We start from the raw sequence: 27,574 nt of genomic DNA, 5'->3' as shown, positions 1-27,574 counted from the left end.
GCCGGAGTCTCCGAGAGAGACTCCGCCAGAGAGTCTTGGTTAGCATTTAATTTAAATGACCGGAGTCTCCGGTGTTCACCGGATACTCCGGTACCTGGAGAGGCCGGAGAGTCCGATAAGTCTCTGGACTGTTTCTTCGTGGTTACTAAGTCATACCCGGAGACTCCGGTGTTCATCGGATACTCCAGGCAGTTCAACAGAACCGTAACGGCTAGTTCTGACACCGTTCTGAGCCCATTTTGAATTTCAGGCTGGAGACTCCGGTGTTCACTGGATATTCCGTGGTAGGTAGGTAAGTCAGAACAGTAACAGCTAGTTTTTGAGGGTTAGCTATATATACCCCCACACCTCCTAGCATTTAATGCTTGCTGTTGCTGCTGAGCTACTCTTTCAAAAAGCTTCCTAAGAGCATTCAAGAGCCCTCCAAACATCTCTAGTACTTAGTTTTGCGTTAAATTTAAGAGATTGTGTTTGGAAGTGAAATTGAGTTGTTGAGCATTGAGTTCGTCATCAAGCATACATTTGTGATCATCTCTCTTGGAGCCTCGTGCTCCTAGACGGCAAGGCGTCGCCCGTAGAGCATCCAACCATTGTGGAGTGCCACGAAAAGTTTGTAATCGATATCGACTTGAGTAAGAAAATCTAGCTTGATCTTTGTGATCGCTAGAAGAGGATAGGGTTGGAAAAGATTCGGCTCTTTGTGAGCTCCTCAACAGAGACGTAGGCACTTCTTTGTGAGGTGTCCGAACTCCGGGATAAGTTCTTGTCTCATCATTTGTGCAAGTTTTACTAGTTGTTGTAGTTTTAGGATTTTTCCTATTTATTAGTATTTATGAGTATCTTACTGTTAGCTATTGTTGTTTAAGCTGTTTACTAATAATAGAACTAGTGTTATCTTTTAGTCTCTAGTAATACTTGCTTAGCTTCATTAGTTTTCGAAATCCTGTATAGTCTGGATATTCCGGACTAGATCGGATACTCTGGACAGACCGGAGTATCCGACCTTCACCGGAGTATCCGACATCTGTTTAATCTGCTGTTAAGTTTAAATTTTCAGAAACGTCTATTCACCCTCCTCTAGGCAACTTTAAGTACATTCAACATCGCCTTCAGCCTCGCCTGTGCACTTCGACTTGGGAAAGTCGGGCTCGTTGCCAGTGCGTGGTGCCATGGGATGTCTAGGGGCTGTAAGGAAAGCTCAAATGAAGAAGAAGATGATGGGTGTTGGGTTCTAGGGCTTGGTGACTGGGGAGATGGTGAAAAGTTTCGTGGGGAGCCTTTGGCTCTCTAACTTATAGGGCCAGCACGATATCCCAACCGCCGCGAGCCCAACCATTTTAGAATTCGAGAGGTCGCATGGGGAATCAAAATACTCTCGGCTCCAGCGTCAATTAAAGTTTCTCTCACACGATCCTCTCCCATGCACACGCCTTCATTTTTTCTCTCTCCCATAACTCTCTCTCCGGACGTTTAACCTCCCCTCGTGATGTGGTTTTCTAAGTCAGCCACGAAAGTGGATCATGTCGCTAACCACTCCCTGGGCAAACTCATGTTCACCCGGGTCCAAATGGTACAACTGGGTCCGACCATGACCATGACAAACTACTCAGTCTATCGTATCTGCGAGAGAGCTTAGGGGCTACTGTCGGTGTAAAGAATTAAAGGGTCCCTTGGTAGGGGGACCCACGGTGGTCAAATATCAACCTTTTCTATACGTCATGATTGGGCAGGAGCATGGTGCCCCAGCGCGTCCAGCTAGCGACCACATGATTAGTTTCTCTTGTCGCAGAGCAGGTTTTGCAGGAGCGCAGACGACGCGTGGGGACGGGACCTGGCAGACCAGGCGATAAGGATGACGTAGGCGTGGGACCGATGCCACATACCCTGTAGAATGATAGGGCAAGTGGAATGCGGTCACTCGCTGTAATGATGGGCATATGTTAGAAGGATTAGCTAGGCCTAGGTCTAGCTTGGGTCCCTATGTAAATCTGCTCTCCCTCGGATATATGAAGGGATGGAGACACGAAGAAAGGGGAGGGTATCTAGTTCATTCATACTTATATCAAAAAATACACAGGACATAAGACTATTATCCCAAAAGAGACCCGAACTTGGATAACTCTCGGTGTTTTTGAGTTCATCACACACGCAGCTAGGATATACGACCCCATATCACGTATCACACGTCCGTCGTCAGGTATACCCCGGTATCATTGTAAGGGGCAACCCTCGACATATGGGTTCAAACAAAACCTATTTGTGATATATACGGGTTTAAACAAACATCATCTGTGACTCTTACTATACACAGACGGTTATGTAGAAAATCTATATGTGTAAGTGTATTGCAGACGGTTCTAAAATCGTCTATAATAAGCTTAACATCACAAAACACTTTTATAGATATAAAATTTATAAATATTTATGATAAAATTTAAATGCATCTATAAATACCTATTCTGAGAGAGTGATGAAAGAGATGCATGCAGCATGCCAGCACTGGTCTTGTAGTGTTAGGCGTAGTCCATTACGGGATCAAGTCTTCGTTTTTGTGGCTTCCCACTGCGTGATGTTTTGTAACATCCTCTTCCTCTCCAATTCTTCCTCTCCAATGGATGGGCATGAGCATCCATTAATGTACTATTCAACAATTCAAGTAATTTGTTTCAACAAAATTACATAAAATGTTGAAATCGGTATCACAAATTGTTGAAATAGTTTTCACATATTGTTGAATATGTTTTTTACAAAGTTGAGTTAGATATTCAAAGTTGTTGAATAGAGTATTTTTGAAATGTTGAATGCATATAAAAAGGTTATGCATTTAAATCAATGGGAATAAATAAAGGTGAGAGAGAAAAATACAAAAAGAAAAAAAACACAAACCTACACGGTCGTGGGCCGGCCGGTAGGCTGGCTCGGCTGACCGATCTCTTGTTAGGAGCCAACCGGCCGAATTTTTATTTTTATATTTTAAAATTTTAAATTTTGTAATTTTAGATGTCTGTTTGAAAAAATAGTATGATCAGTTAGCCTTTCAACGAATGACATGTTTTAAAAAATAAACTTATTAAAAAAATTAAAAATACAACATTTTATTGTTCTTAAAATTCAAATCACTATGGAAATAGTCATTAAAAATTATGAAAAAAATATGGTATAGAGGATGCTACCATGTAGATCTTATAGAAATTTAAGCTTAAAAGTATAAATAATATTTTAAATTTTGAGAGAAATTAAATGCGGTATTTTTTTTAATCTTTTTTAACATATCGTTTGTTTGAAGGGAAACATATTTATTATTTTAAATATGTCGCATGTTGGGAGGAAAATAACTTCCAACCGGCGACAAACACGTATAGTTGCTATTTTTCCAAACATCGGTCTAAAATTGCTAAATTTGAAAATTTATAATACAAAAATAAAAATTCTCAACCGTCCTATAGGACTCCTCCTATTTTGAGGCAAGATTCCTTTCTTTTGAATGGAGCCTTTTTACTTTAATATTTAGAAGATAATATATATATATATATGCAAAATAGGCTATTGTGGCCGGTTAAAAGGGCGACAACCACCTATCGTCTGTTGCTTAAAAACTTAAACCTACCGTCCTTTCAACGAACGACATGTTAAAAAATAAAAAAATATTGCATTCTATTGCTATCAAAATTCAAAATATTATCGAAATTTGACCTTTTTGTTTCTCATAGTAAAAGTAACGTTTTGAGTTGAAATTTTATGTTGAGTTATATTATAGCATCCTCTACATCATACTTTTTTTGATTTTTTATAATTTTCGATAATGTTTTGAATTTTGAGAACATTGAAATGTTGCATTTTTATTTTTTAACATGTCGTTAGTTGGAAGGATGACATGTTCATCTTTTAACCTATCGCCTGTTGGAAGAGCGATAGTTGCGTGTCACCTATTCACCGGGCTACAATAGCCTATTTTTGCAATTTTTTCAAATGGATATATATTGTTGTAATTTTTTTTTTCTAAATATAAGAATAAAAACTTTCTTCTTCATGCTCCAGTAGATTTTCAAAAAAGTCGTTAAAATTCCTATATATATCTTGTGAAATTCCCAAGTTTGCTTAAGTTTATGCAGTAACAAGGAATTCCGAAGTAACAACCATTAGACCATGCCTAATAGATTCTCTTTATGATCTAAAATATCTTCGCGAAGAGATCTTCGTTCTTTTTAACGTTTCTCTTCACGGTTCTTTTTACGAAGAGATTCGTAAGATTATTTTTTTATGATGTGATTTTTTTATAAATCTTTTTAATAGAAGTTATTGAAGATAAGAGAAAATAAAGAGAATAAAAAAAAAAAAGAATCAGAAAAAAAATCAAAATAAAAGGAAAATAGTTGGAATGGTCATATAATCTCTCTCTCTCTCCTCCCGACTTCTGCTTCTTGCCACGTCCTCAATCCATCCTCCGGTCGTCCCCTACCCCGCGGCGAAACCCTAGTTCGTCACCTCCCCGCCCGTCGCCGCCGGCGTATGGCGTCAGCCTGATCAGCTCAGCGACACCCCACCTCTGCCATTGCCCCCAGCATCTGATGTTCCTCTCCCGCATCGTCCTGCGCGACCTGGACTCCATCGACTCCCTGGCCTCCATGGCGTCCTCGAAGAAGGTGGTGACCCGCGATGAGTGGGAGCGGAAGCTCCGTGACGTGAAGATACGCAAGGAGGACATGAACCGCCTCGTCATGAACTTCCTCGTCACCGAGGGCTTCGTCGACGCCGCCGACAAGTTCCGCGTCGAGTCCGGCACCCAGCGTACTACACGCTCCTCTTCTCTCCTCCGCTGTCGAAGTTCCGTGTGGAATTCGCCTGAATCTCTGATTTTATTTTTGCAGCGGAGATTGACCTGGCGACCATCACGGATCGGATGGACGTTAAGAGGGCAGTACAGTCGGGGAATGTTCAGGAGGCCATCGAGAAAATCAACGATCTTAACCCCACGGTTCGATTCTGTCGCTGTACCTGGCAATTTTAGTTCCGGCTTATGTTGAACCTGTCTGGGAATTAAGAACTGAGTAGTGGCGGCGATGCATATTTGTGTATTTTTCTGTGCGTTGATGACCTCGAAGTAGCTTGCGGTGGCTGGGTTGTACAGAATTAGTTTTCATGCTTCCCGGGGGTCTGAAATAAAATTGGTTAATTAGAGAAGCACTCAGTTTTGCAATGTGAGAAGTTCGGATGCTCTCTTTGTGGTCGTCCGTTTTTGCCAGCAATTAGGAGCCTCAACTAGTTTGGGAATACAGGAATGAAAAGGAATGAAATCCTTTTCCACGGCTGCTATCCAATCTTATTTGGTGTCTTGTTTTGTGTTAATTTAGATGTTTCATGTGTTTGGAAAATAGGTAGAAGGAGTCAGCTTCCTGATGTATCAAATGATATGTTTTTGATCTGGTAATCAGTTCTTCCTAGTTATTCTGCTCTTTAGATTAGTTATGCATGTTTGACATACTTGATTGTTCAAATAAGAGCTGGAGCTTCCTGCTGAGCAGCTTGCACATCTTTGCAATCGATAGGAAACACTAGAAAATCTTAATAAGCAGCATCCAATATAGCTCACAACAATTTCGGAGTTAGGGCCTAGTACTTTTTAAACATGACAAAAACCAACAGTATATACCACACATACTTGATTATTGATAAAACTCAAAGTTGATTATTATGCTTACCCAGTACTGTGAGTGATGAGGTGAGGATCCAACGTGACATATTTTTTCACAAATATCCTGTAGCATACTAGAGCAAAGAATTAAATCATCTGTTTCAGAAAGATACTTTCCGCATTCCTATTACCTTACTTGGAAATAGTTAACAAAGATGCGAGAAATATATGTTTGTTAGAGGATTCTGCTCGTTTTTGCATATAACTCAGATAACATAGATGGCTAGCACAAATCAGTCAGATCGCACATATGGTTGATTGAAGGTGGTATCTCAATGGCTCGTGCTTGAAGAAGTTGAGTAGATTGCTGGCCATTCATTGCGAAAAAGTTTTTTTATGGAGGAGCTCTTGTGCTAGAAGTAGTTGAGTAGATTTCTAGTCATTCATCTTGAGAAAGTTATTTTTTATGGAGAAGCTCTACCCTCAAGGTCATAAAGACTGTTCATTTTGCGTTTCATTGTTTTTTTTTATACCAGAAGCATGTTTATTTTGTGTGTGTACTTCTGACGGATCTGAGAAAGCGTTCATTGACCTATGGTTCCTTATGCCGACTTGGATGATTATATGCAGATTCTGGATACGAATCCCCAACTATATTTTCATCTTCAGCAACAGAAACTAATAGAGTTGATTCGTGCGGGAAAAATAAATGAAGCTTTGGAGTTTGCTCAAGAAGAACTCGCACCAAGAGGCGAAGAAAATGTATTTTTCTTCTAGATTTACCCTTATTACTTCTTTTAGGTGTCAAGGTTCAGGCTTCATTTAATCTGCATGCGACTGCACTGCTTTTAAGACATGATATGATGCGACTTTAGTTTTTCCCCTGATTTTGCAGCAAACATTTCTTGAGGAAATAGAGAAAACCGTGGCACTACTGGTTTTTGAAGATATAAAAAATTGCCCTTATGGGGAACTGTTGGATGTGGCTCAACGCTTGAAGACTGCAAGTGAAGTTAACGCTGCAATTCTTACAAGCCAAAGTCATGAGAAAGGTTAGTAAGTTACGTGCAAGTTGCATGTGTAAATGTCTATGCATTGAATAGTTTGTTATTTAAACTAGTCAAAGATATAGTTGGATAAAAGAAATTGAGATTGACACAGAGTACATCTTAATAATCGAGAAGAAAGGAGGTGGAAATGTGGACACATGCATTCTCATTTTATATCCCTAAGAACATTTAACTTCGGATTTTATCAAAATTATTAAGATTAATAGTTAACAAGTTTATCACAAGGGTATAAATATACCCAACTCTATAGTTTCTGTTGCTGAAGAAGAAAGGAAATGATGAATTTTATCACAAGCTCATTTGAATGGGTGCCATTCTGGAATATTTTATCACAACGGTAGATATAAGACTTAGCTCTAACATGCATGATGGGTCATCAGCAAGATTGACAAACATGGTCAGACAGTTAAAGTAATTATCTCTCAGGGGCACTTCTTTTAAATCTTTTGCGATGTACCGATATAGAGTTGATTAAGCCAGGACATGCTGGAATATTTTGATGATTTAGGATATTTGTTTAAGATTTGTAGCACTGAAACATTGAATTTAATTTTTTGGACCTAAGTGATTCACTTTAGATGTTAGCCATCATTCAATACTGTATGATGTAATTAAGTGTGTCCTCTTTGTCTAAAATCCGCAAACAACCTTGCTTTGCCGTGTCCCAATATGTGACTTTACTGAAGCTCCTTTCTATATGCATTTTCTCACATATGGTAGATCCGAAACTTCCTAGCCTGTTAAAGATGTTGATTTGGACTCAAAATCAACTGGACGAAAAGGCAGCATATCCACGAATCAATAGTTTGTCAACTGCTGCACTGGAAGATCCATCGATATGAATCTGCTTCCGAGGTGATGATAACGGAGCGTACGCACCATGCTCGCCTAGTGCCCACACGAGTTCTGCCCTGGATCTGTTAATAGGTCGTCGCCTGCAGCGATTGAGTGCACTGCTTTCTTCAGAGTTTGAGCTCAATGCAATCAATTGATCAGAAAACTTCACCTGTGCTGTACCTGTACATGATGTAGAATACATTTTCGACCCTTTAAAATATTGGATTTGATTTTTCACGAATCATCTTCCTTTCAAACTTGTGGTACTTGCAATACGCAAATGATTTCAGTCAAAGTTTAGGCCTTGAATTCACTCTCCTGCTTTCTAATTGTCGGTATGATGCAACTATGCAAAGAAGCTGTCTTATCGATTGTCAAAATCACATGTACAGATTAGAGAACTGTCTATAGAGTGTCAGAATTACATTAGAGGTTACAGATTAGAGAAGCAATTGTTTAGCTCCGAAGTTTTTGCATGCGTTGCATCATAAAACAGGTCATCTTCACAGGCTAGTTTTTGCTCGATATCGCCGCATCCAAACGCCGCTTCTTCCCGCCGCTCCTGGCCGCACAGCTCGTGCTCTGATCCAGCGTTCACGACTGCATGCCGTCGCGCTCCGCCTCTCTCCGCATGCTGGCCACTCCTTCTCGGTGTCCGTGACCACGGCGTCCCAGCTCCACGACGCCATCGACCGCCTCCTCCGGCTCCTCCACGCGGACGCCTCCCACGCCCCCACCGCGCGCGCGCTCGCAGCGGCCGCCGCCTCGCTCCCGCCCTCCACTCTCCTCTCCAACCGCCTCCTCCACCTGCTCTCCTCCCACCCGGCAACCCTCCCGGACGCCCTCGCCCTCCTCTCCTCCACTCCCCCGCACCCTGACGTATGCTCCTACAACACCCTTGTCGCCGCGCTGTCCCGCTCCCCGCGCAGCCTCCCCTCTGCATGCGCGCTGTTCGACCGAATGCCCCGGAGGGACCACTTATCCTGGTCTGCCATCGTCTCCGCCCACGCGCGCCACGGACAGCCCCGCGCCGCGTTCGCTCTGCCGCCGGATGCTGCGGGAGCCCGGCCGCGCCGGCGCGGACAACCAGTTCACCGCGTCCAGCGCGCTTGCCGCGGCCGCGGCCGCCCGGTGCGCCCGATCGGGGATGGAGCTGCACTGCCACGTGGTCAGGAGGGGGATCGACGCGGACGCCGTGGTGTGGAGCGCGCTCGCGGACATGTACGCGAAGTGCGGGCGTGTGGACGACGCGAGGAGCGTGTTCGACCTGATGCTGGTCCGGATGTCGTCTCTTGGACAGCCATGGTGGAGAGGTACTTCAACGCCGGACGCAGCGGCGAAGGCTTCAGGCTGTTCGTCCACATGCTGAGGAATGGTGCTTGACCGAATGAGTTCACGTACGCGGGGGTTCTGCGTGCCTGTGCAGAATTTACCTCTGAGAAATTCGGGAGGCAGGTGCATGGTCGAATGGCAAAGAGCAGCGTAGGGGACTCGTGCTTTGCAGAGAGCGCGCTTGTGCACATGTACTCCAAGTGCGGGGACATGGGGAGCGCAATGCACGTCTGAGGGGACACCAAAGCCAGACTTGGTGTTGTGGACGGCCATGATCGCTGGCTATGCACAGAATGGGCAGCCAGAGGAGGCATTATGCTACTTCGACATGGTCTTGAGGTCTGGAATTAGGCCAGATCATGTCACGTTTGTTGGTGCTGTCTGCGTGTCAGCGTGTGCTCATGCCAGTCTGATTGATAAAAGGTCTGGAAATCTTCTATTTGATAAAGGATGAGTATGGCATTGAGCACACTGCTGATCATTATGCTTGTGTGATCGATCTCCTCAGCCAGTCAATCCAGTTCGAGGTAGCAGAAGAGATGATCAATAAGATGGCTGTGAAGCCCAACAAGTTCCTATAGGTGTCCTTGCTCGGTGGCTGCCGGATTCACAAGAATGTCCGCCTCACAAGGTGGGCAGCTGATGCATTGTTTGAAATAGAACCTGAAAATCCAGCAACATATGTTACTCTAGCCAATATTTATGCGTCAGTTGGCCTGTTTGACGAAGTGGAGAATGTGAGAAGGATCATGGAGTCAAAGGGCATAACTAAAATGCCAGCCTCAAGTTGGATTGAAGTTGGCAGAAGAGTGCATGTGTTTCTGGTTGGCGATAAGACACATCCTCAAGCTGAGGAAATATATGCGCTTCTGACGAAGCTGTATGTGAAAATGAGGGAAGAAGGGTATGTGGTAGACACCGGTTTTGTTCTCCATGATGTAGAAGACGAGCAGAAGGAGCAGGACATTGGTTACCACAGTGAGCGGCTTGCTGTTGTTTTTGGGATCATTTGTACTCCGGAGGGTGCCCCTATCAAGGTTTTCAAGAATATGCGCATCTGTGGGGACTGTCATACCACTATTAAGTTCATATCGCGGATTGTGCCAAGAGAGATAATTGTCAGGGACTGTAATAGATTCCATCACTTCAAGAATGGGAGTTGTTCTTGCGGGGACTATTGGTGAATTGTGCTGCATATATGAATGGTTTTGAATTCTGGGATTGGGAACAACTGTCACTAAATTCATGGCTAAGGTTAATGTGCGACAGCTGCTGATGTAGCAACAGCCAGCAGGTGCTGATACAAGTTGGTTGAAATGTCAAACACTACAAGAAAATCTGCTTCTCAGTGTGCCCTTTGGTAAATGGCAACGGATGACACTTGAACCTTTTTTTATTCCTAACTTGGTATTGTTCTATCTTGAGGAGATCTACAGTGGAGTACTGCTAAACGTTCATTTCGCTTGCTCCTTTCTTGCAGATGAGCGTAAACATGCAATAGCTGTTCCTTTTGGCAAACAGAAAGAAAGAAGGTGGGGAATTTACAAAGCAACGAATCCAAATGTCACTGTGACTCAACCTTGAGCATTTTATCTGTCCTGTTAAAATATCAGTTTTTATGTATGTTTTCTTTTTTCCTGCTATTAGTCAGTAACAAATTCTGTAAATGAGAACGATGATTTATGGTGATTCAATGGTGAAAGTCCCCGTTGCAAATGTTTTACTTTGACCTGTAAATGCTGTTAATAGTGTCTCACTTTGAATGCAGTTAAGGCAACTACAACTCAAAAAGGCAGAAGAAATATTTGTACAAATTTTCTCAAGGATATCAGAAAGACAGCTGAAGCATCACGTCTTACACATTCTTGTCTGTACAATTCATTGCATTTCATGAATATGGTATCTGAAATCACATTACAGGAACTGATTATACATTAAATATAATCACTGGGCTTTCTTATATCTGTATCTCGAAGCACAAACAATGAAAACCATCAAATTTGCAAAGCTTATCCCTGCAATCAACAAGAAGAACCGGTCAAATTTGCCTTCGTTCAGGTTATCAGGGATCCATCCAGGTGAACCTCCTTGAGTTGTAAAGTACGAAACAAGCGTCAGTATGATGAGCTTATATAGCTTTCCACTGAAACTGTAACAAGCGCAAATGCAGTACATAAACTCCTCATGGCATCTGGGCCCTGATCGTAGAAGAACTCTAGTTGACCTATAGCAGTGAACACCTCAGCTGCACCCACCAAGAAATACTGTGGTATTTGCCAAAGAATGGTCATTGGAACATCAGCCTTCTCGTGAATAAGACCTTTAGACCTGGCAGTCTCTAAACGCTTCTTCTCAACAAGAGCTGCAGATACCATTGCAAGAATGCACAATAATAGTCCAATTCCCATCCACTGTAGCTCAGAAAAACCCTTCTCCCTTCCAGCGAACTTTCTAACTATTGGTACAAGAATCCGGCCATAAAGTGGAACCCAGATAATGACACTGATTGTATCGAAAGTCGAGAGGGACGCTGGAGGAATGTTGAAAGATCCAACCCTCTTGTCAAGAACCATACCCTGCTCTACAAACATGGAAGAGTTTTGGGCATGCACAGCACTGAATATGATAGTAGTGGCCCAAATGGGAAACATTCTTATTAGGATCTTCAGTTCTTCCACCTGGGTGACTGTGCAAAGCTTCCATGGGTCTGTAGAAGATCCGCTCTTCACATCAGCAGATGAGACAATGGCAGCGCTATCAAGGAACCTATACAAAGGAGAGATAGGTAAAATGTTATTATAGTCATACTCACACAACAAAAAAATACTATGTCTGTAAACCAGTCTACTTATAGAGATAACATACTCCCGAAAAAAAAATACAATTATAAGAGTAACACGTGTCTGGTCCTATCCTGAACCTCTAGTTATGTTACACTCAATGAATTTACAAATTAAGCATACTACCTCTAGTTATGTTACATACTTACACTCAATCAATTTACAAGTTAAACATCTGCAAAAGACTCAGTAATAGGTGTTGCAATAAATTTATTTCATCCGCATAATCTCAAATCAATTATTACTATTAACAATTCAGTGGCAATGACATCCAATATACTCCTATTGTATTGGATGCCTCACATGAGCTACTAATATACTACTACACCCGGATTCAAATAAGCGTTGTTTTGGACATCGATATGATACTCAAAATGCAACTTCGACCATTGATTTCTGTTGTAACATATATTTATAAATATAAAAAATATTAATATTGCAAAACCACTTCTTGAGACAGATATATAATTTCCAAATATTTACTATTAAAAACGATATTGATGGCCAAAGTTTAGATAGTTTGACTACAATCAACACAAGATGACACCTTTTTTTTGTGACCGGAGGGGGTATTTGTCTAGCCTACCCATAATTCCATATTCTTTTTGTTGCATTTATGTACTTACTTTCCAGTACACTCAAATTGAAACAGGAAAAAGATTGTGCTGAAGTTCAATGTTAATTGCATATAATCAGTCTCGTCATTTTCCATGATTCTATGAACACAGTGGCACATGACACTAAAAGTAAGGCAGTGATGCACTACAAGAATGCAAATTACTCAAGTTCATTTGTGTGCTCCAACCAGGTTTCTGAAATCTATACATATTTGAGGCTGCAAAGCATGAAAGAGCTAGTGCCATATATATAGTAGGAATGGAAAACCCTATCCCCCAACCAGAGTTATCTTGTATCCACACTATGATAGTGCCTGAGATGAATGAACCCATATTTATACAGAAGTAGAACCAATTGAAGAAGAACCCCTTCTTTGCTCTCTCTGCTGGGTCAGTGTCATCAAATTGATCAGCTCCAAAGGATTTGATGCAAGGTTTGACGCCTCCAGTCCCTAGAGCTATCATATAGAGGCCAACGAAAAATATGCCATACTGAAGTAAGCTTGCTTCTGGGCAGCAGTTCCTAAACATGTAGGTGGCTGCAGTGCTGGAACCGAAGCTGAAAGCGTTAAAATAGCCAGGCCCTTCAGTAAAAAAAGAAAATGGTCACACACTTGGTTAAAATGCTGTCAAAGGCAAGGTTACACAATTTTTTATTTCAGAGAATAAAATTACAAAAAAAATGTAAATATTGAGATGCTCAAGTTAATCTGAACATAACACCAACACTGCAATCCAATATATCACATGTTCATTATTAATGCTGAACAGTAAAATCCAGGTAAACCGGTCATAAAATACCAAGTAGCATATATGCAACAATTGCATTAATTTTTCTTTTCTAGGTCAGCATATGGTGCATAATGTACCGAAGTAGGGTTATAGCTTGGGTGGCAATAATTTGTACTTACAATAAAATAAACTGATGAGAAAACAGCAATGGTCCAGTACTTTCCCCAATGAGAATCTGCTAACATGGCTCCAATCAGGGGAGTGAGATAGCATGTCCTTGCCAAGTGGTAACATTTCTTGCAGCTTCGAGGTTGCCTAAACAAAGCTTAACTTTCAAATAAGTAACTAGGTTTTTTGCAATTCCATAGTAGGCCAGCCTCTCACAAAACTCATTCCCTGTCAAGAAACTAGCAATGCTGAAATCTGACAAACCTCATCAATGAACTTATAAAATATGCAGACAGTTTCAGTAAGATTTGTACCATGTGGTCTGTAGTATTTAGGTTAGTTTAAAAATTTTATGCCTCCAAATGTCCTGGGTACTGTTGAATATATGATATTGTTTAGGATTTAAATTTCATGAAGCTAACATAATGTAAAGGCATGCATGGTGCAGGTGTTTGGAAACAAGCTTATAGGGAAAAAGAGCAGGTTCTTCTTTTTTCCACGTAGGATAAATAAGATGCTTATTCTGTAGCATTGTGCTTGATTAGGCATTAGTGCTTGGCAAGTGCCTTTGTAGTATCTAAGGTTTGAGAACTATCTAACCACCTGTAAGAAGAGGTGATTGCATTGGAAGTTTGAGCTCCTAAATTGATGCTTGATGATGTGGATTGTGGCATGTTAAGCACTGATTGCATTGTACATGACATAACAATAATAGATGATTGCAAAAGTTTAAGGTAATTATACATTAAAAGAGAAGAAGATTAGTGTGGGTAACAGAATAAGAAAATGCCCCACCACTATAAATTATTATCTGATTCGAGGCAAAAACTACCTTCTCAACAACTATGGCGCTTAAGTTTATGGTATATGCATCTGCGAAAAAATTACCTAGGATGAAAAAACATGATCTCCAATTGCCTGTGGTGCGCTTTGATGCAGGAAGGCCTTTGATATCAACAGATCCACCTGTGTAAAGACCGGCATCCTGCTAAAAAATAATACTAGCACTTAGCTAGACCACCTAATTGGATTCTAGGCAATGGTCTTCCTATAATGTAATAGCAGAGCTTAAGGTGTTTTCCTCCAAAAAAGAACAAGAAAAATAAAATAACAGGCACTGAATTCCATCCATAAATCAAACAAATGGGGAATGGAAAAGTAGGCAGCCACATCAATTTTCCCAAAATGTCCAAAGAGTTTAAGGATTAATAGTAATAGGCTCTCGACAACCTTTTTTTTAAAACAATAAACAAAAAGGTAGAAGAGCTGTAAATTATATTAATAAGGAGAAAAAGTACTCGACATGCAAAGAGAATAGAAGAGTCGTCCTGTTATGAAAGCTTGGTCTTGTCTGTTGGAAGATGAAAGCATTCCTTTGTTTCCAAATCTGCTAGGCTGCAATTGTGATGTGAAGATTTCCGTGAAGAATTGATGCTGAAATTCTATTTTGGCTTTTGCACATTTTTTTGTTGGCCTCTCATGGAGTATTCACAATTTTAGTAAGGACCGAGGGCTCTTGTTAGGAGCATAGACCATAACCAAATCATCTGACTTTACAAAAGTCACCCCACAGCAGGCGACATAGGTCGTTGGTCTAAAGCATATCAAACAAGAAGTTGTATATCTTGGGATAAATTGTCAATTTCTCGTGCATTAGATCAGAGCCATCCATGGATCCATTCAGTGCCTCATATTGGCTCAACTGCCTGTGAACCCTTTTAATAATAATACTTAATCCAACATTTTCTTTTTTATTTGTTCTTGCTAAATCTCACTTGAGTGTTTTAGAGAGATACAACACCTGAATTTTAGTGTCTTAGGTTCGCGCCAAGATTTGTACTTTAGGGGATGGTGGATATATGAGATTAAAAAAGTCATTTGTTTTAAAACCTTATAATACTTGAATTTTTGTTTATACCTTAGTTATAGTTAGTTTATATTGGAATTATGGGATAATTCCTCACAGGCCACTGGATAAAACATAAATCCCTGATATGACACTGTCATTGACTGAAATGGGGCCCATGTGTTATAGGCACACCGATGACATATCAGGGATTTGTGGGTTTTTTACGGTGTCATATAAGGAAACACAGGAGTTACAATCATTTTTGTGTAATTTTTGAGTAATGATGGTGTAATAAACATTTGGTTTTAGAGCCTCCAATAACACCTGATTTTTTTGTTTAGTAAAAAGTTAGATTTAATTTGAGCCGCATATCACAAAACTGAATGGCCAAAAAATTAAGTATTGGGAGCACTAAAACACTCAGGTGTGGTATAAACACTCCCATTTAATTATTCACTACTTAACTATCTAGTAAATGTTCGCTAGATGTCAAAAGTCTTAACCTTTGGCTGTCAATTTCTGCATGAGTATTTAGGTTGGGCACGTCAAAATGTTACGCATAGACATATTTATAATGTTATTAAGCTTTCAAACACTACGATAGAAATTGGTAAACAAATTTACATTATGGAGATAATGGCGTTGTATCTCAAAATTTTATTGCTCACAAAGAGTGAATTAACTTACAAAAATTGGAGGACTTATAGGTAGCAAATAATCAAGGATGCTACAGAACCAAACAATGAAGTTCAACACTGAAAGATCACGCATGTTTACCCTCCCTAATTAAGGGTGCAAATTAATTAATCTAAGGATACTCACCGATCTTCTTTAATTCAACCGCTAACATTAGTTTTCTAAAAAATTACTAAATTTAAGAAAAATAATATTATTAATTGAACTAAAGAAAATCGGTAGATATAAGCTTTACCACCCCTATCCATAATATTCAGTCAGGATTGAGGAAGTTAAAAAAAAAAAAATGCTCTTTGCAAGTGCAGTGCCGACACTCACTGGCGGACTAAGCAGTCGACACTCGGGAAGCGTTCCTGCGCTTGTACCGCCTAGCGCAGCACACGAAAACCGCCAGGTTGAGCGCGCTAAGTGCCGCGAGGAGCCAAAAGAAGCGGTCAAGGTGGCCGTCGTTGAGGTCATCGGGTATCCACCCGGGCTCGCCGCCTCGCGTTGTGAGCCAGGACACCGCGGCCACCACGAGCGAGCTCAGGTAGCTCCCAAGCGCCACAGTCAGCAGCGCCAGCGCCGAGCACAGGCTCCGCATCGACGCCGGGGCCTCGTTGTAGAAGAACTGCGTCCGCCCGACGCACGCGAACACGACGCTGGCGCCGACCAGGAAGTACTGGGGCACCTGCCACAGGATGCTCATCGGCGCCTCGCCACCGTGCGCGCCCGCGACCAGCGCCAGGCGCCACGTCTCGACCAGCGCCGCGGCGACCATCACCAGGACCGAGAGGAGCAGGCCGGTCCCGTAGCGCTGCAACTCCGAGAGGCCCCTCTCGTTGCCAGTGAGACGCCTGGCCACGGGCACGAGGACCCTGTCGTAGACGGGCACCCAGACGATGACGCTGACGGCGTCGAAGGACGCCAGGGACGCCGCCGGGATGGCGAACGAGCCGACCTGCTTGTTCATCGTCCTTCCTTGCTCCAGGAACGTCGAGGAGAACTGCGCGAGGACGGCGAAGAACACGATCCCGGTGGCCCAGATGGGGACCATCCCGATGATTGCCTTCAGTTCTTCGACTTGCGTGACCGTGCATTGCCTCCATGGATCAGACAGCTCGTCGTCTAATGAGATCACAGCAGCCTTGTCAAGGAATCTGGACAAAGAAATTGCAAGTCACAGCAAAAGATTGGGCCTGAGAAAAGAATGTTCACAATACATTCAGGTAACTACGTACCTGAGCACTGGTGTATGCTGCAGTTTATGGCCATCCACCATTGATACATTCTCGTGTAGCTCGTGGAGAAGAGAATCGTCATGCGGTAAATCTACATTCCATTTCCGAATAGCTGCAACAATGACCTGGAAGACCCTCACAATTGGACTCCCCAGAGGCTTTTGGATCCTGTATGAATTGGAACCCAGCAAGAAGCTTGCAATGGCCAAGGCGATAAATACGGTTGGGATCCAGAGCCCTACAACCCACCCATAATGATCTTGCACCCACACAACAACGGTTCCCGAGACGAAGCTGCCGATGTAGATTGCGAAGAAGAACCAGTTAAAGAAGGAGTCCTTCTTCTGTCTCTCAGATGGGCTGTTGTCATCGAATTGGTCAGCGCCGAATGGTGAGACACAGGGCTTGATGCCGCCAGCCCCTATGGCCATCGTGTAGAGGCCAAGGAAGAACACAACAGACTGGGATGAACCATCCTGCACACAATCGGGTCCGGCGCAAGTCGGGAACGATGCTGAAATTGACATTGTAGCCATCCCCTTGTGTTGAACAAGCAGAGTCAATCAGTTAGTGGAAAGTAGTTTACCTATTGGCAAATTTTTGTAAAGATTCATGAGTGACAAGAACTGAGTTTAACTCCAAGAAATGGTACAACACATTCTTTTTTATTCGACGTTTTTATCATTAAACTTTATACTGACATGCTAGTGCAGTTATAACATTATTAAACTATTTTTCAACGACAAACAATTTTTGAAAATCAATCTATATAGTTTTAACATATTGATGATCAGACTTAAATGTTTTGATAACACAAGTTCTAACTCACCAAATAAAGAAAGAATAGAAAAGCATTCTAATTTCTTTTTCTTTTTTCTATGTTTTGTTGTTGAACCAGTACAATAAATTGCTTCATAGTTTTATAAAAGGTGCTATTGCTATTTTTCTAAAAACAACAGGAGAACTACCAATTATATTGATAAAAAATGAGAAAGATAGGGAAAAACTTTTATGATTGAGAAGGTGTGAGGAAAGCTAGTGTAGTCAGGTATCTTCCCAAGTAGGATTCTGTTACGATTGGGAAAGTAGCATGCCTATTGGCAAAACTTTTTACAGATTTATGCCTGACAAGAAATGAGTAGACTCAAAGAATGGTACTTTCTTTCTTTCCCTAATAGATGTCATTAAAAAATATTAAAATTTTGGCCACCAATATACACCAAATATTAAGTTTTTTACACAAAATGATAAAGGCGGATTTTCATGAAAAATGAATTTAAATAATTATATCTTAAGTGTGATGTACAATTAGAAAATATAATAGTCAAATGTGTGTATTGGAGACTATATGAAACTATAAATTTCCAAAATGAAAGGAAAAGAGAACGGAGGGAGTACACAATAGCCTTTTCCTTCCCTTATTTTCCTGTCTTCTACGGGATTTTTCTCATTTTTCTGTTCTTGAAGGAGTACAATAAATTGCAAGTTTTACAAAGGTGCAGCTTGTGTGCTTACGACTAGGTAAACTGTGAACGAAGCAACTATAGTCAGGCATCTTCCCCAATAGGAATCTGCTATGATGGCTCCAATCACTGGTGCGATATAGCATGTACCCTGCCAATTCGTATAGTTTCTTGCAGCGGTAACATTATTTTCATGTAGCACTGTCTTAAGAAAAGTGACCAGGTTGAATTGTATCCCATAGTATGCTAGCTCCTCAAAGCATTCAGTCACTGCAGTACAAGTCACAAGTGGTATCTGTCAAGCAAATCGTAAGAGAATTGATAATAGAAAGAATGTTCATGGGAGAAAGTATCAGAGGGACGAATATAAATCTTGAATAAGTGAATGGAAATTAACTGCCCTTATTACCATTTTTTGTGTCATATTTTGTACGTTTTGCTTTTTAAGCACTTTGCTAGATCTGTATTTTTTTGGAGCAAATATGTCTGTATGAAATTTGACAACTTATGCTTACCTAAGATATATGTGCATGCTCTCCAACTGCCAGTATGGTGCTTTACTCCCTTGACGTTAATAATTCTTTCGCTTGTACGTGCTAGTGAATTCTGTAATAACACAAACCAAAATTCTTCGTAAAAGCATGAAATAAGTAAGCAGTACAGATGCAACAAAAGAGCCTAGAATCAGAATTTAATAGCAAGCAGAAATTCGTTGCTAGTATGAACTTCTTGAGCTTCCGTTGTTGCTGATGTTGCAGACTCGAAATAAGTCACTGTGCATGCAGGAATTTTCATTCAACAAAAAAAAAAGAAAGAAAATGACAGGCAACAACAGGGACACGAAGTAAGCCTCACAAACTGAGTTCGAGCCTTAGAAAAAGAAAACGGAGTTTTACCTGTGGAAGGAGGAGCGGTTCTTCATCTCCGTCCTCATCTCGTACCAGCAGTTTCCTCTCTTCTGCTGCCTCGTCCATGGAGATCTGGAAGAGCAAATCAAACAACTGGGCGTCAGGGCGTCGGCAATGCTTTGAATTCGCATCTGACGGGAGCCGCAGTGACTTGATGAGTGCAGATCGAGAAGTAGTTGTGGCTCACCGTTGAAGTCAACTCCTACAATGATTTGGCGCAAATACCTAGACAGTAAACGGTGTGGTTTTTTAAGTACTACTTCTGTTTTCGTTTACTTATTCATCAATTTTTACTGTAGTAATTTTAATTTTACGTTTTTCCTATAAAAATTTTACAAATACTTAAAAATATCTAATATTAATAAAATATATTTCACGATAAATCTAATTATACGAAAATTTTAGTTATTTATAAATTTTTTGTAGAAAAAAACATAAGATCAAAATTACGCGGAAGTAGTACATTCTGGACTTACATAACCGATGCATACCCACTCACATTCCAGATATGTATGTCACGTGAGGGTCGGAAATTTTGAGAAGGCGAAAAGGAGTGGTGGTGGATGGGTTAGGAGAGATTAGAAGCCATTAGATCCTCAATGCATGTGAAACATGCTGTACTACTGAATGTGCACATGTATGTATTCTTAATCTGTACGGGATTTAATTTCGAGGGAGAAACATATTTAGGAACAAATACCAAACGCAAGTAAGAACATGCGTTCCTACGTTGAGCTCCGCTCGAATACAGGGGGCTCGGTCGCATGCCTGGCGACCTTGCCATTCGAGCTAACGCTCGATCTCATATGTGGAATTCACTTAAAAAAAGAGAGAGAAATCAATTCCTTGATCCATCCCAGCTCACTCACCCAAGCTTGACTTGGAGGACATCAACTGGAAAATTAATATTCTATTTTATTTGTGTCGAAAATAGTTGGTTTGATCTCCCTTCAACTGCATGCATCGATGCAACCTGGGGTGTAACGGGTCAGATATTTCCCGACCGATGGATAGAAGGGGTTCGGATAGTATTTTGGAGCGAAAAATCGGATATCTTAGAATTTCTTTGATATTATATCGATGTCAGATAGCTGTATTAGATATCGAATTCGGATGTTGAGAAATAGGTATCTATCGGATATCGGATATTTGAGAATAAAATCGGATATATCCGAAGACTATCCGGGCATGTCTTCTGAAGCTGGTAACTTTTCATATGGAGTCGAATAGAGACGATTCTTATATGAAAATTGTAGTTCTTGACGAGATCTATAATTAGTTGAGACTTTTTTTATTTGAAATCATTAATATATCTAAATAATTAAAAGAAACTTAGCTAGCATATTGGGCATTCATAACTTCTCCGTCTTCGCTCCAACATGACTCTTGCCACATGACTCTATTACTATTTTACATATTAAACTGCTAATATAGTTAAGTTTTGGACACGTAAAATGGTTGAACGATCATAACATATGTGATATGTGTGTGCGCATGCTCAATATCCAAAGAAATATTTGTGGCTGACTAACGATGATATATAATAATTATTATATATTCTATGTGTAACATCCTGAGTTTTTAACGTGTTAATTAATTACAAATTTCACTTCAAATTAATTTTTTTATTAATTAAGTCAACTAAAATCAAGAAAAAAATATATCCTCAAATATATTAATTTGACTAGGTATTCCAAAATGCACTAGAGTTATTTTTAAAATGATTCCTGCATTAAATTGGTCCATATGCAATATTTTATAGTTTTTATGGTTCTTTGTGTGGAGATTTGAAATTAAATATCTCTCAATTTCAAATCTATTCCAAGATTTCGAAAGGCTAAGGGCACAACAGCTCTACGTCAAGTTCAGTAAGTGTGAGTTTTGGCTTCAAGAAGTGACTTTTATTGGACATGTGCTAACAACAGAAGGAGCATCGGTAGACCCTTCGAAAATTGAAGCAGTGGTTGACTGGATTCAACCAATCAATATCTCAGAAATCAGAAGCTTTCTTGGATTGGCAGGTTGTTACCACAAATTTATTGAGGGATTTTCAAAGTTAACTAAGCCAATGACCAAGCTTCGCTAGAAAGACGCCAAGTCTGAATGGGATGAAGCTTGCGAAGAGAGTTTTCAAGAACTCAAGAAGAGACTGACTACTACCCTAGTGCTAAAGTTGCCAGATATCCAAAAGGACTTCGTGGTCTATTGTAATGCATCACACCAAGGTTTAGGTTGTATCTTGATGCAAGATGGCAATGTTGTGGCTTATGCATCCAGGCAACTGAAGTCGCATGAAGAGAGTTACCCAACTCATGATCTGGAGTTAGTAGCTGTTGTGCATGCACTTAAGATATGGAGGCACTATCTTCTTAGAAATAAGTGCGAGATCTATACGGATCACAACAGCCTGAAGTATATTTTCACTCAATCAGAGTTGAACCTACGACAACAGAGATGGTTAGAGTTGATAAAGAATTACAATCTAAGTATCTAATATCACCCAAACAAAGTTAATGTGGTGACTAACACCCTTAAGATATGGATGCACTATCTTTTTGGAAATAAGTGCGAGATCTATACAGATCATAACAGTCTGAAGTATATTTTCATTCAATCAGAGTTGAACCTGCGGCAACGGAGATGGTTAGAATTGATAAAGAATTACAATATAAGTATCCAATATCACCCAGGCAAAACTAATGTGGTGACTGACACCCTAAGCAGGAAAGTTTACTACCATAGTCTTCAGGTACTAGAGTTAAGACCGGAACTCCTCTCAGAAATGCAACATTTGAATCTGCACATAACACAATGGCAAGTTCACACACTAGTGTTAAATCCAACACTGGAAGATAAAATTCATAAAGCCCAATTAGAAGATGAGGAGGATCTGGAAATAAAAAAGAATCTCAATTTAGATAAAGCACTAGGGTTAAGAGTAGATAAGTAAGAAATGGTATGGTACAAGGATCAGTTTTGTATACCAGATCGGGAAAATCTTAAGGAGTTAATCATGGATGAAGCCCACAACTCTTCCTACTCCATTCATCCAAGATGTATTAAAATGTTCATGGATCTAAGGGCCAAATATTGGTGAACATGAATGAAGTTTGACATAACAGGGTTTGTCGCTCCGTGTGACACATGTCAAAGGGTTAAAGTAGAGCACCAAAGATCAGCAAGAAAACTGCAACCGTTACAGGTCCCAACATGGAAATGGGATGAAATTGGTATGGATTTCATAGTCGGGTTACCTAGAACTCAGAAGGGTAACGACTCCATATGAGTCGTAGTAGATCGTCTGACTAAAGTGGCTCACTTACCTGTCAAGATGACCTATAGTGGAGACAAGTTGGTATACTTGTATATTAATAATATTCTCAGGCTACACGGGGTACCAAGTAGAATCGTCTCCGATCGAGGACCCCAGTTCACATCAAGGTTCTAGAAGAGTTTGCATACTGCCCTAGGAACTAAATTGAACTTTAGTTCTGCTTACCACCCACAGACTGATGGTCAAACTGAAAGAGTAAACAAGATCTTGGAAGACCTTCTGAGAGCTTATATGATAGCTTACAAAAAAGACTAGGAGAAAAGTCTATCATTTGCAGAGTTCTCTTACAACAACAGCTTCCTAGCTAGTCTGAAAATGTCGCCTTTTGAGGCATTGTATGGAAGAAAATTTAGAACACCTCTATTGTGGTTAGAAGTAGGAGAGCGTACGCTCTTTGGACCTACATTGATCAAGGACACAGAAGGACAAGTTACCAAGATTAGGGAGAATCTAAAAGCAGCTCAGAGTAGACAGAACGGTTATGTTGATAACCGAAGGAGGAGTTTGACCTTCGAAGTTGGAGAATACGTCTACCTCAAGTTATCCCAATGAGAGGCACCCGGAGGCTTCAAGTTCATGCAAAATTGGCTCCTAGATATGTGGGACCATATGAAGTACTAAAAAGGGTTACAGCACTGGCTTATAAGCTAGCTCTTTCGAGGGAAATGTCCGATGTACACAATGTGTTCCACGTTTCGCAACTAAAGAAGTGTTTGAGGGTTCCAGGGGAACAAGTTCCTTTGAAAGTCATGGATCTACAACAGGACCTTCAGTACGAGGAGAGACCCATCTGGATTTTGGACTTGGCAACTCATCAAACCCGAGAGATAGCGGTCAGGTTCTGCCGAGCACAATGGAGTAATCACACAGAAGTAGAAGCTACATGGGAACATGAAGAGGATCTGATGAAGGAGTTCCCAAATCTCTTCATTGAGCTTTCTGAATCTATGTGTAACATCCCGAGTTTTTAACATGTTAATTAATTACAAATTTCACTCTAAATTAAAAAAAAATTGTGATTAATTAAGTCAACTAAAATCAAGGAAAAATACATACTCAAATATATTAACTTGACTAGGTATTCCAAAATGCACTAGAGTTCTTTTCAAAATAATCCCAGCATTAAATTAGTTCATATACAATGTTTCATGGTGTTTATGGTTCTTTGTGTGGAGATTTGAAATTGAATGTCTCTAAATTTCAAATTTATTCCAAGATTCCGTTCAGCCTAAATCCAAATTGAATTTGAATCTTTTTTATTCAAATCATCTTTGAAATCTCAAGGTCCAAGTTCAAATCATAGTTTCAATATGCTTACTTGAAATTGATCCTAATTCAAAGTAAAATCCAAATTCAAATGCCTCAATTTGAATTTAAACTTAATTCATTTTTCCTTTTTCTTTCCCTCTGGCCCGAATCTCCCTCCCCTCTCTCGTTCCGGCCCACAACAGTCAGCCCGGCCCCTTTTCCCTTTCTCCTGTGCACACAGGCAGTCGCAACCCCACGCAGCCCAACTCTCATGTCCCCGGCCCGCTCACGCCTGTGCCCACGCGTGAGCTCAACCGCCCACGTGTCATTCATCCACACCCACGCCTCCATCATCTTCCTCCCTCCTCCAGCATGACACAGTGCCACGCGCACGTGCTAGTGCGTGGGCTCAACCTCCCACGTAACGATCATCGTGCCCACACCTCCATCGTCTTCCTCTCTCCTCCAGCGTGACACAGCGCCACGCTGTCCCTTGCCATCATGTCGACCGCCTTCCCCCAGGAAATATCGATGCGACACTCTCCGTGCTCTCACTCACTCTCTCCTCTCTCTCTCTACCCATGCTCACGCCGCCCATGCCACTACGCAGCGCGACTTTCACTCCCACGCCCACGCGTGGACGGCGCAGAGCGCCCATATTGCGAAAAAAATGGTGGGAGTCGCCCCGCCACCTCGCTGCAGCGCTGCCTGACGTCACACTCCCACTGCCTCACTGCACCCCTTCCCTTCTATAAATAGCACAGCAAGGCCCTCTCCTTCCCTTTTTTCCCCGATTCACCGCCGCCGTTGCCACCATTGAACGTGAACGCAGCTTGCCATCATCGATCCGTCGCCCACGTGCTGCCGAGGAGCACTAAGAGGACGCCGTCATCCCTGCACCGCCTTCCGTTGACCAGAAGCTTGACAAGAGGTCACCCGTGCTGGATGCCAAGCCACTTCACTGCCACCTCTTCGACGCTCTGCTGGCCACCATCCAAATTCTTGCTGTTCTTTGTCACGGTGAGCATTCCAACCCCTCATGAACCCTCCTAGGTAGTGTATCGTCATCCTGTGCTTTCTTCTCGCATGTAGCCACGTGCACCCGTACTATTAGCTCTACCGTCGTGTTGTTCCTCGCCGTCAGCATGATTGTGCCTCTGTATGTGGTTTGGCCATTGTGCCAAGTAGTCTAGGAGTCATAACTTCTCCGATCTGGCTTCGATTTCGGTGATTCTTTTGCCAAATTTTTTTTTCTAATTTTGAGATCTATATATCTATCATGGAGTGATATACCTTTGGGCTCATTTTACTTTACATTTGGTGTTATTTTGTTCTTCTCTAGTATAGCTTATTAATGATCACAATCACACTTGCAGAACCGCCAAAATTCTGTGAGTGTTTCACAGAAAGTGTCAGAAGCGAGGAAGATCCTGACTACAACCAAGATCTTGAAGAAAACCTCGGAGAAGGCAAGTCCTATCACCTTGATCATATTGAACATATGGTTTCAAATAATCTACATGACCAACTAAAAAATGGACTTATTATTGCATGTGCTATGTATCACGTTTTCTTTAAAATTGTTTATAGTAGTTAATTCTATTAACACTTGTCATGCTATAAATGTTATCATCTAAAATACATATCACCTTAGGATTACTTGCTGTTATCTATATTAATGATAGATGACGCCTTGCTATCTAGCATGCTTAGAATTGAATAGTCTCCTCAGAGACGTCACCTTGAAATGCATCTCTTCAGATATAATGTTCACCGTTTATCAAATTGATTCATATGCAATGAACCCTTGATGGTTGTGAACTTTATGATGGATGTGAAATCCTTAATGTCGTGTGGGATATGGAGGGTGGTGTGTAAAAATGGGTGAAAAATATTTTAGCGGGAGCAAGTGGAGTAGTACTCTGGATGAGGATGCTCTTGGAAGCTTGAGTTACCTTTGTGGTATTCATTGCCAGAAGATGTTTGCCCTTACCATTTAAGGACCGAGTCATTGCGTCGTCATGCTTAGCCACCCCCGTGCAACCATGCGTCCTGAATAGGCAGGACTTGACTTCTCCTTCATCGAAATGAGTTGGACATCATACTTATGAGGGTGCAGAGATAGGCAAATGCTTAAAAAGAGAACTTGGCGTTCAGTACAAGACCACTGATACTTGAGGGTAAATCTTGTAGAAAAGCATGATAGGAAAGATGATTAGAGTGTCTCGATATGATTCATTCCTCCGCTTGCAACGGTTGGAGGCTGAGTATATCGTATGGGTACATTATACAACCTCTGTAGAGTGTAAATCTTATTCGAATAGTCGTGTCTACGGTCATGGACATGCGAAAGTAGTAACCCTGATGACTAGACTCTGGGTGCGTGTGTCTTGATGAGTGAGTGTGTGGACTAGATGTTTATTTGATGAGATTCATGGCACAATCCGTCAGAAGCTGTGTGGTACTACAGGTACACCAGAGGTGATGATAAGGACTGGGAGTGAGGTGTAGCCCTCCCGGGGCTGAAAACCCCTCAAATATAGTTTGTTACCTGGTTTTGAACTATTTAAATTATTTGAAGTCAATCTTAGATGATATAATTGGATACCTGCATAAACTGTTTTACACTTAAAACTAAATCGTAAAGTCTTATCCTTGAATTACCTCCTTTATGCATCTATCAACACCTTGAAGTAATATAGGGCTTGCTGAGTACCTTCTATACTCACTCTTGCTGTCATTCAGATGAGAAAGTTGATGCTAACTTTGCAGAAGGTGAAGGCGAGGATGAAGAATAGTCTTAGAAGTCGCGTTCGCACCCTAGCTGCTTGTGGCTTGGGCTTCCGTTTTCTGCTGTGTTTTGTTGGCCGCTCGGCTAGGTTTATAATATAGAGTATAGGGTGTAACCTTTTATACTGTAAATCTTAGTATTTATGTATGAAGTTTGACTGTGATACTACAAATGTGTTACTGTCTGTATCAGTTACTTAATCTAAGGACTGATATGGGAGGCACATGAGATCCCAGGTTGAGGTCTTACACTATGAATACCATATATCTATAAGAGGTATACGATGTGCATACATATTTTACTCGATTCGGTATGATTTGTAATCAATATGGAGAAAGGAATGGAGATAAAGTATAAAGATGGTGATCATATGGAATAGGGAAGCCATCCCATATTCAGGAGGAATCTCCTAGATATCAGGGAGATCAATAGTATGGAAAGGATTGCACCCAGGGGAGTTCTGGTAGGGTACACCCGCCTTACCCCGACTATAAAAGGAGGGGAGGGAGGGTACATCCAGGACACACAATCTACAGAAGCACAAGCCTCATAACACCAGAGCAACTCGCGCCTTTAGATCTACAAAGTTGCGACACCCTAGATCAAGCCTAGTTAGGCAAGAATTGTCAATACCCATCGAAGATCCACATCAAAAGTAACCATCATCTGACTAGGGTAGGGCTAGCCAACGAGCCAACTCGGCTCTACTTGGTTCTGCTCATTAAGATAATGAGCTGGCTCGGCTCGGCTCATTAGCAAAATGATCAAAAATACCAGTTCAGCTCAACTCGTTAAAAGCTCAAGCCAACTCATTTGGCTCGCGAGCCAATTGCGTTG

The 27,574-nt window shown here is 41.2% G+C and overlaps 2 protein-coding genes and 3 pseudogenes across 3 annotated transcripts; 2 read left to right on the top strand and 3 right to left on the bottom strand.

The window, feature by feature from the left end:
- Nucleotides 1–4,394: 4,394 nt before the first annotated feature.
- Nucleotides 4,395–7,852, top strand: LOC133916571 (protein GID8 homolog). The gene is made up of 5 exons (XM_062360304.1): nucleotides 4,395–4,788; nucleotides 4,869–4,975; nucleotides 6,263–6,394; nucleotides 6,528–6,684; nucleotides 7,423–7,852. The coding sequence occupies exons 1-5, from the start codon at nucleotides 4,569–4,571 to the stop codon at nucleotides 7,542–7,544; spliced, it is 738 nt and encodes a 245-aa protein (XP_062216288.1). The 5' UTR covers nucleotides 4,395–4,568; the 3' UTR covers nucleotides 7,545–7,852.
- Nucleotides 7,853–7,876: 24 nt separating this feature from the next.
- On the top strand, nucleotides 7,877–10,658 carry LOC133914810 (pentatricopeptide repeat-containing protein At4g37170-like; annotated as a pseudogene).
- A 41-nt stretch (nucleotides 10,659–10,699) lies between these two features.
- On the bottom strand, nucleotides 10,700–11,677 carry LOC133916570 (protein NRT1/ PTR FAMILY 8.3-like; annotated as a pseudogene).
- A 774-nt stretch (nucleotides 11,678–12,451) lies between these two features.
- Nucleotides 12,452–15,848, bottom strand: LOC133914809 (protein NRT1/ PTR FAMILY 8.3-like; annotated as a pseudogene).
- A 166-nt stretch (nucleotides 15,849–16,014) lies between these two features.
- On the bottom strand, nucleotides 16,015–19,618 carry LOC133916569 (protein NRT1/ PTR FAMILY 8.3-like). Of its 2 annotated transcripts, XM_062360303.1 has the most exons (6): nucleotides 19,552–19,618; nucleotides 19,353–19,436; nucleotides 18,972–19,062; nucleotides 18,509–18,726; nucleotides 16,994–17,532; nucleotides 16,015–16,912 (listed from the first exon to the last, which is right to left on the bottom strand). In XM_062360303.1, the coding sequence occupies exons 2-6, from the start codon at nucleotides 19,428–19,430 to the stop codon at nucleotides 16,099–16,101; spliced, it is 1,740 nt and encodes a 579-aa protein (XP_062216287.1). In that variant the 5' UTR covers nucleotides 19,431–19,436; nucleotides 19,552–19,618; the 3' UTR covers nucleotides 16,015–16,098. The 2 variants fall into 2 exon arrangements, with proteins under 2 accessions (XP_062216287.1, XP_062216286.1); XM_062360302.1 differs by lacking the exon at nucleotides 19,552–19,618 and having other exon boundaries at nucleotides 19,353–19,541.
- Nucleotides 19,619–27,574: the final 7,956 nt, after the last annotated feature.

The sequence above is a fragment of the Phragmites australis genome, chromosome 4, assembly GCF_958298935.1.
Source record: "Phragmites australis chromosome 4, lpPhrAust1.1, whole genome shotgun sequence".
Taxonomy (NCBI): Eukaryota; Viridiplantae; Streptophyta; class Magnoliopsida; order Poales; family Poaceae; genus Phragmites; species Phragmites australis.
This window is presented reverse-complemented; position numbering and strand designations above follow the sequence as displayed.

Coding starts and splice junctions, on each gene's coding strand:
- LOC133916569 (XM_062360303.1), bottom strand. CDS start 19,430: ATGGACGAGGCAGCAGAAGAGAGGAAACTGCTGGTACGAGATGAGGAC. Junction 19,063..19,352: donor AACCGCTCCTCCTTCCACAG/GTAAAACTCCGT, acceptor GTGTTATTACAG/AATTCACTAGCACGTACAAG. Junction 16,913..16,993: donor CAGCATACACCAGTGCTCAG/GTACGTAGTTAC, acceptor TTCTTTGTCCAG/ATTCCTTGACAAGGCTGCTG.
- LOC133916571 (XM_062360304.1), top strand. CDS start 4,569: ATGTTCCTCTCCCGCATCGTCCTGCGCGACCTGGACTCCATCGACTCC. Junction 4,789..4,868: donor CGTCGAGTCCGGCACCCAGC/GTACTACACGCT, acceptor TTATTTTTGCAG/CGGAGATTGACCTGGCGACC. Junction 6,685..7,422: donor AAGCCAAAGTCATGAGAAAG/GTTAGTAAGTTA, acceptor CACATATGGTAG/ATCCGAAACTTCCTAGCCTG.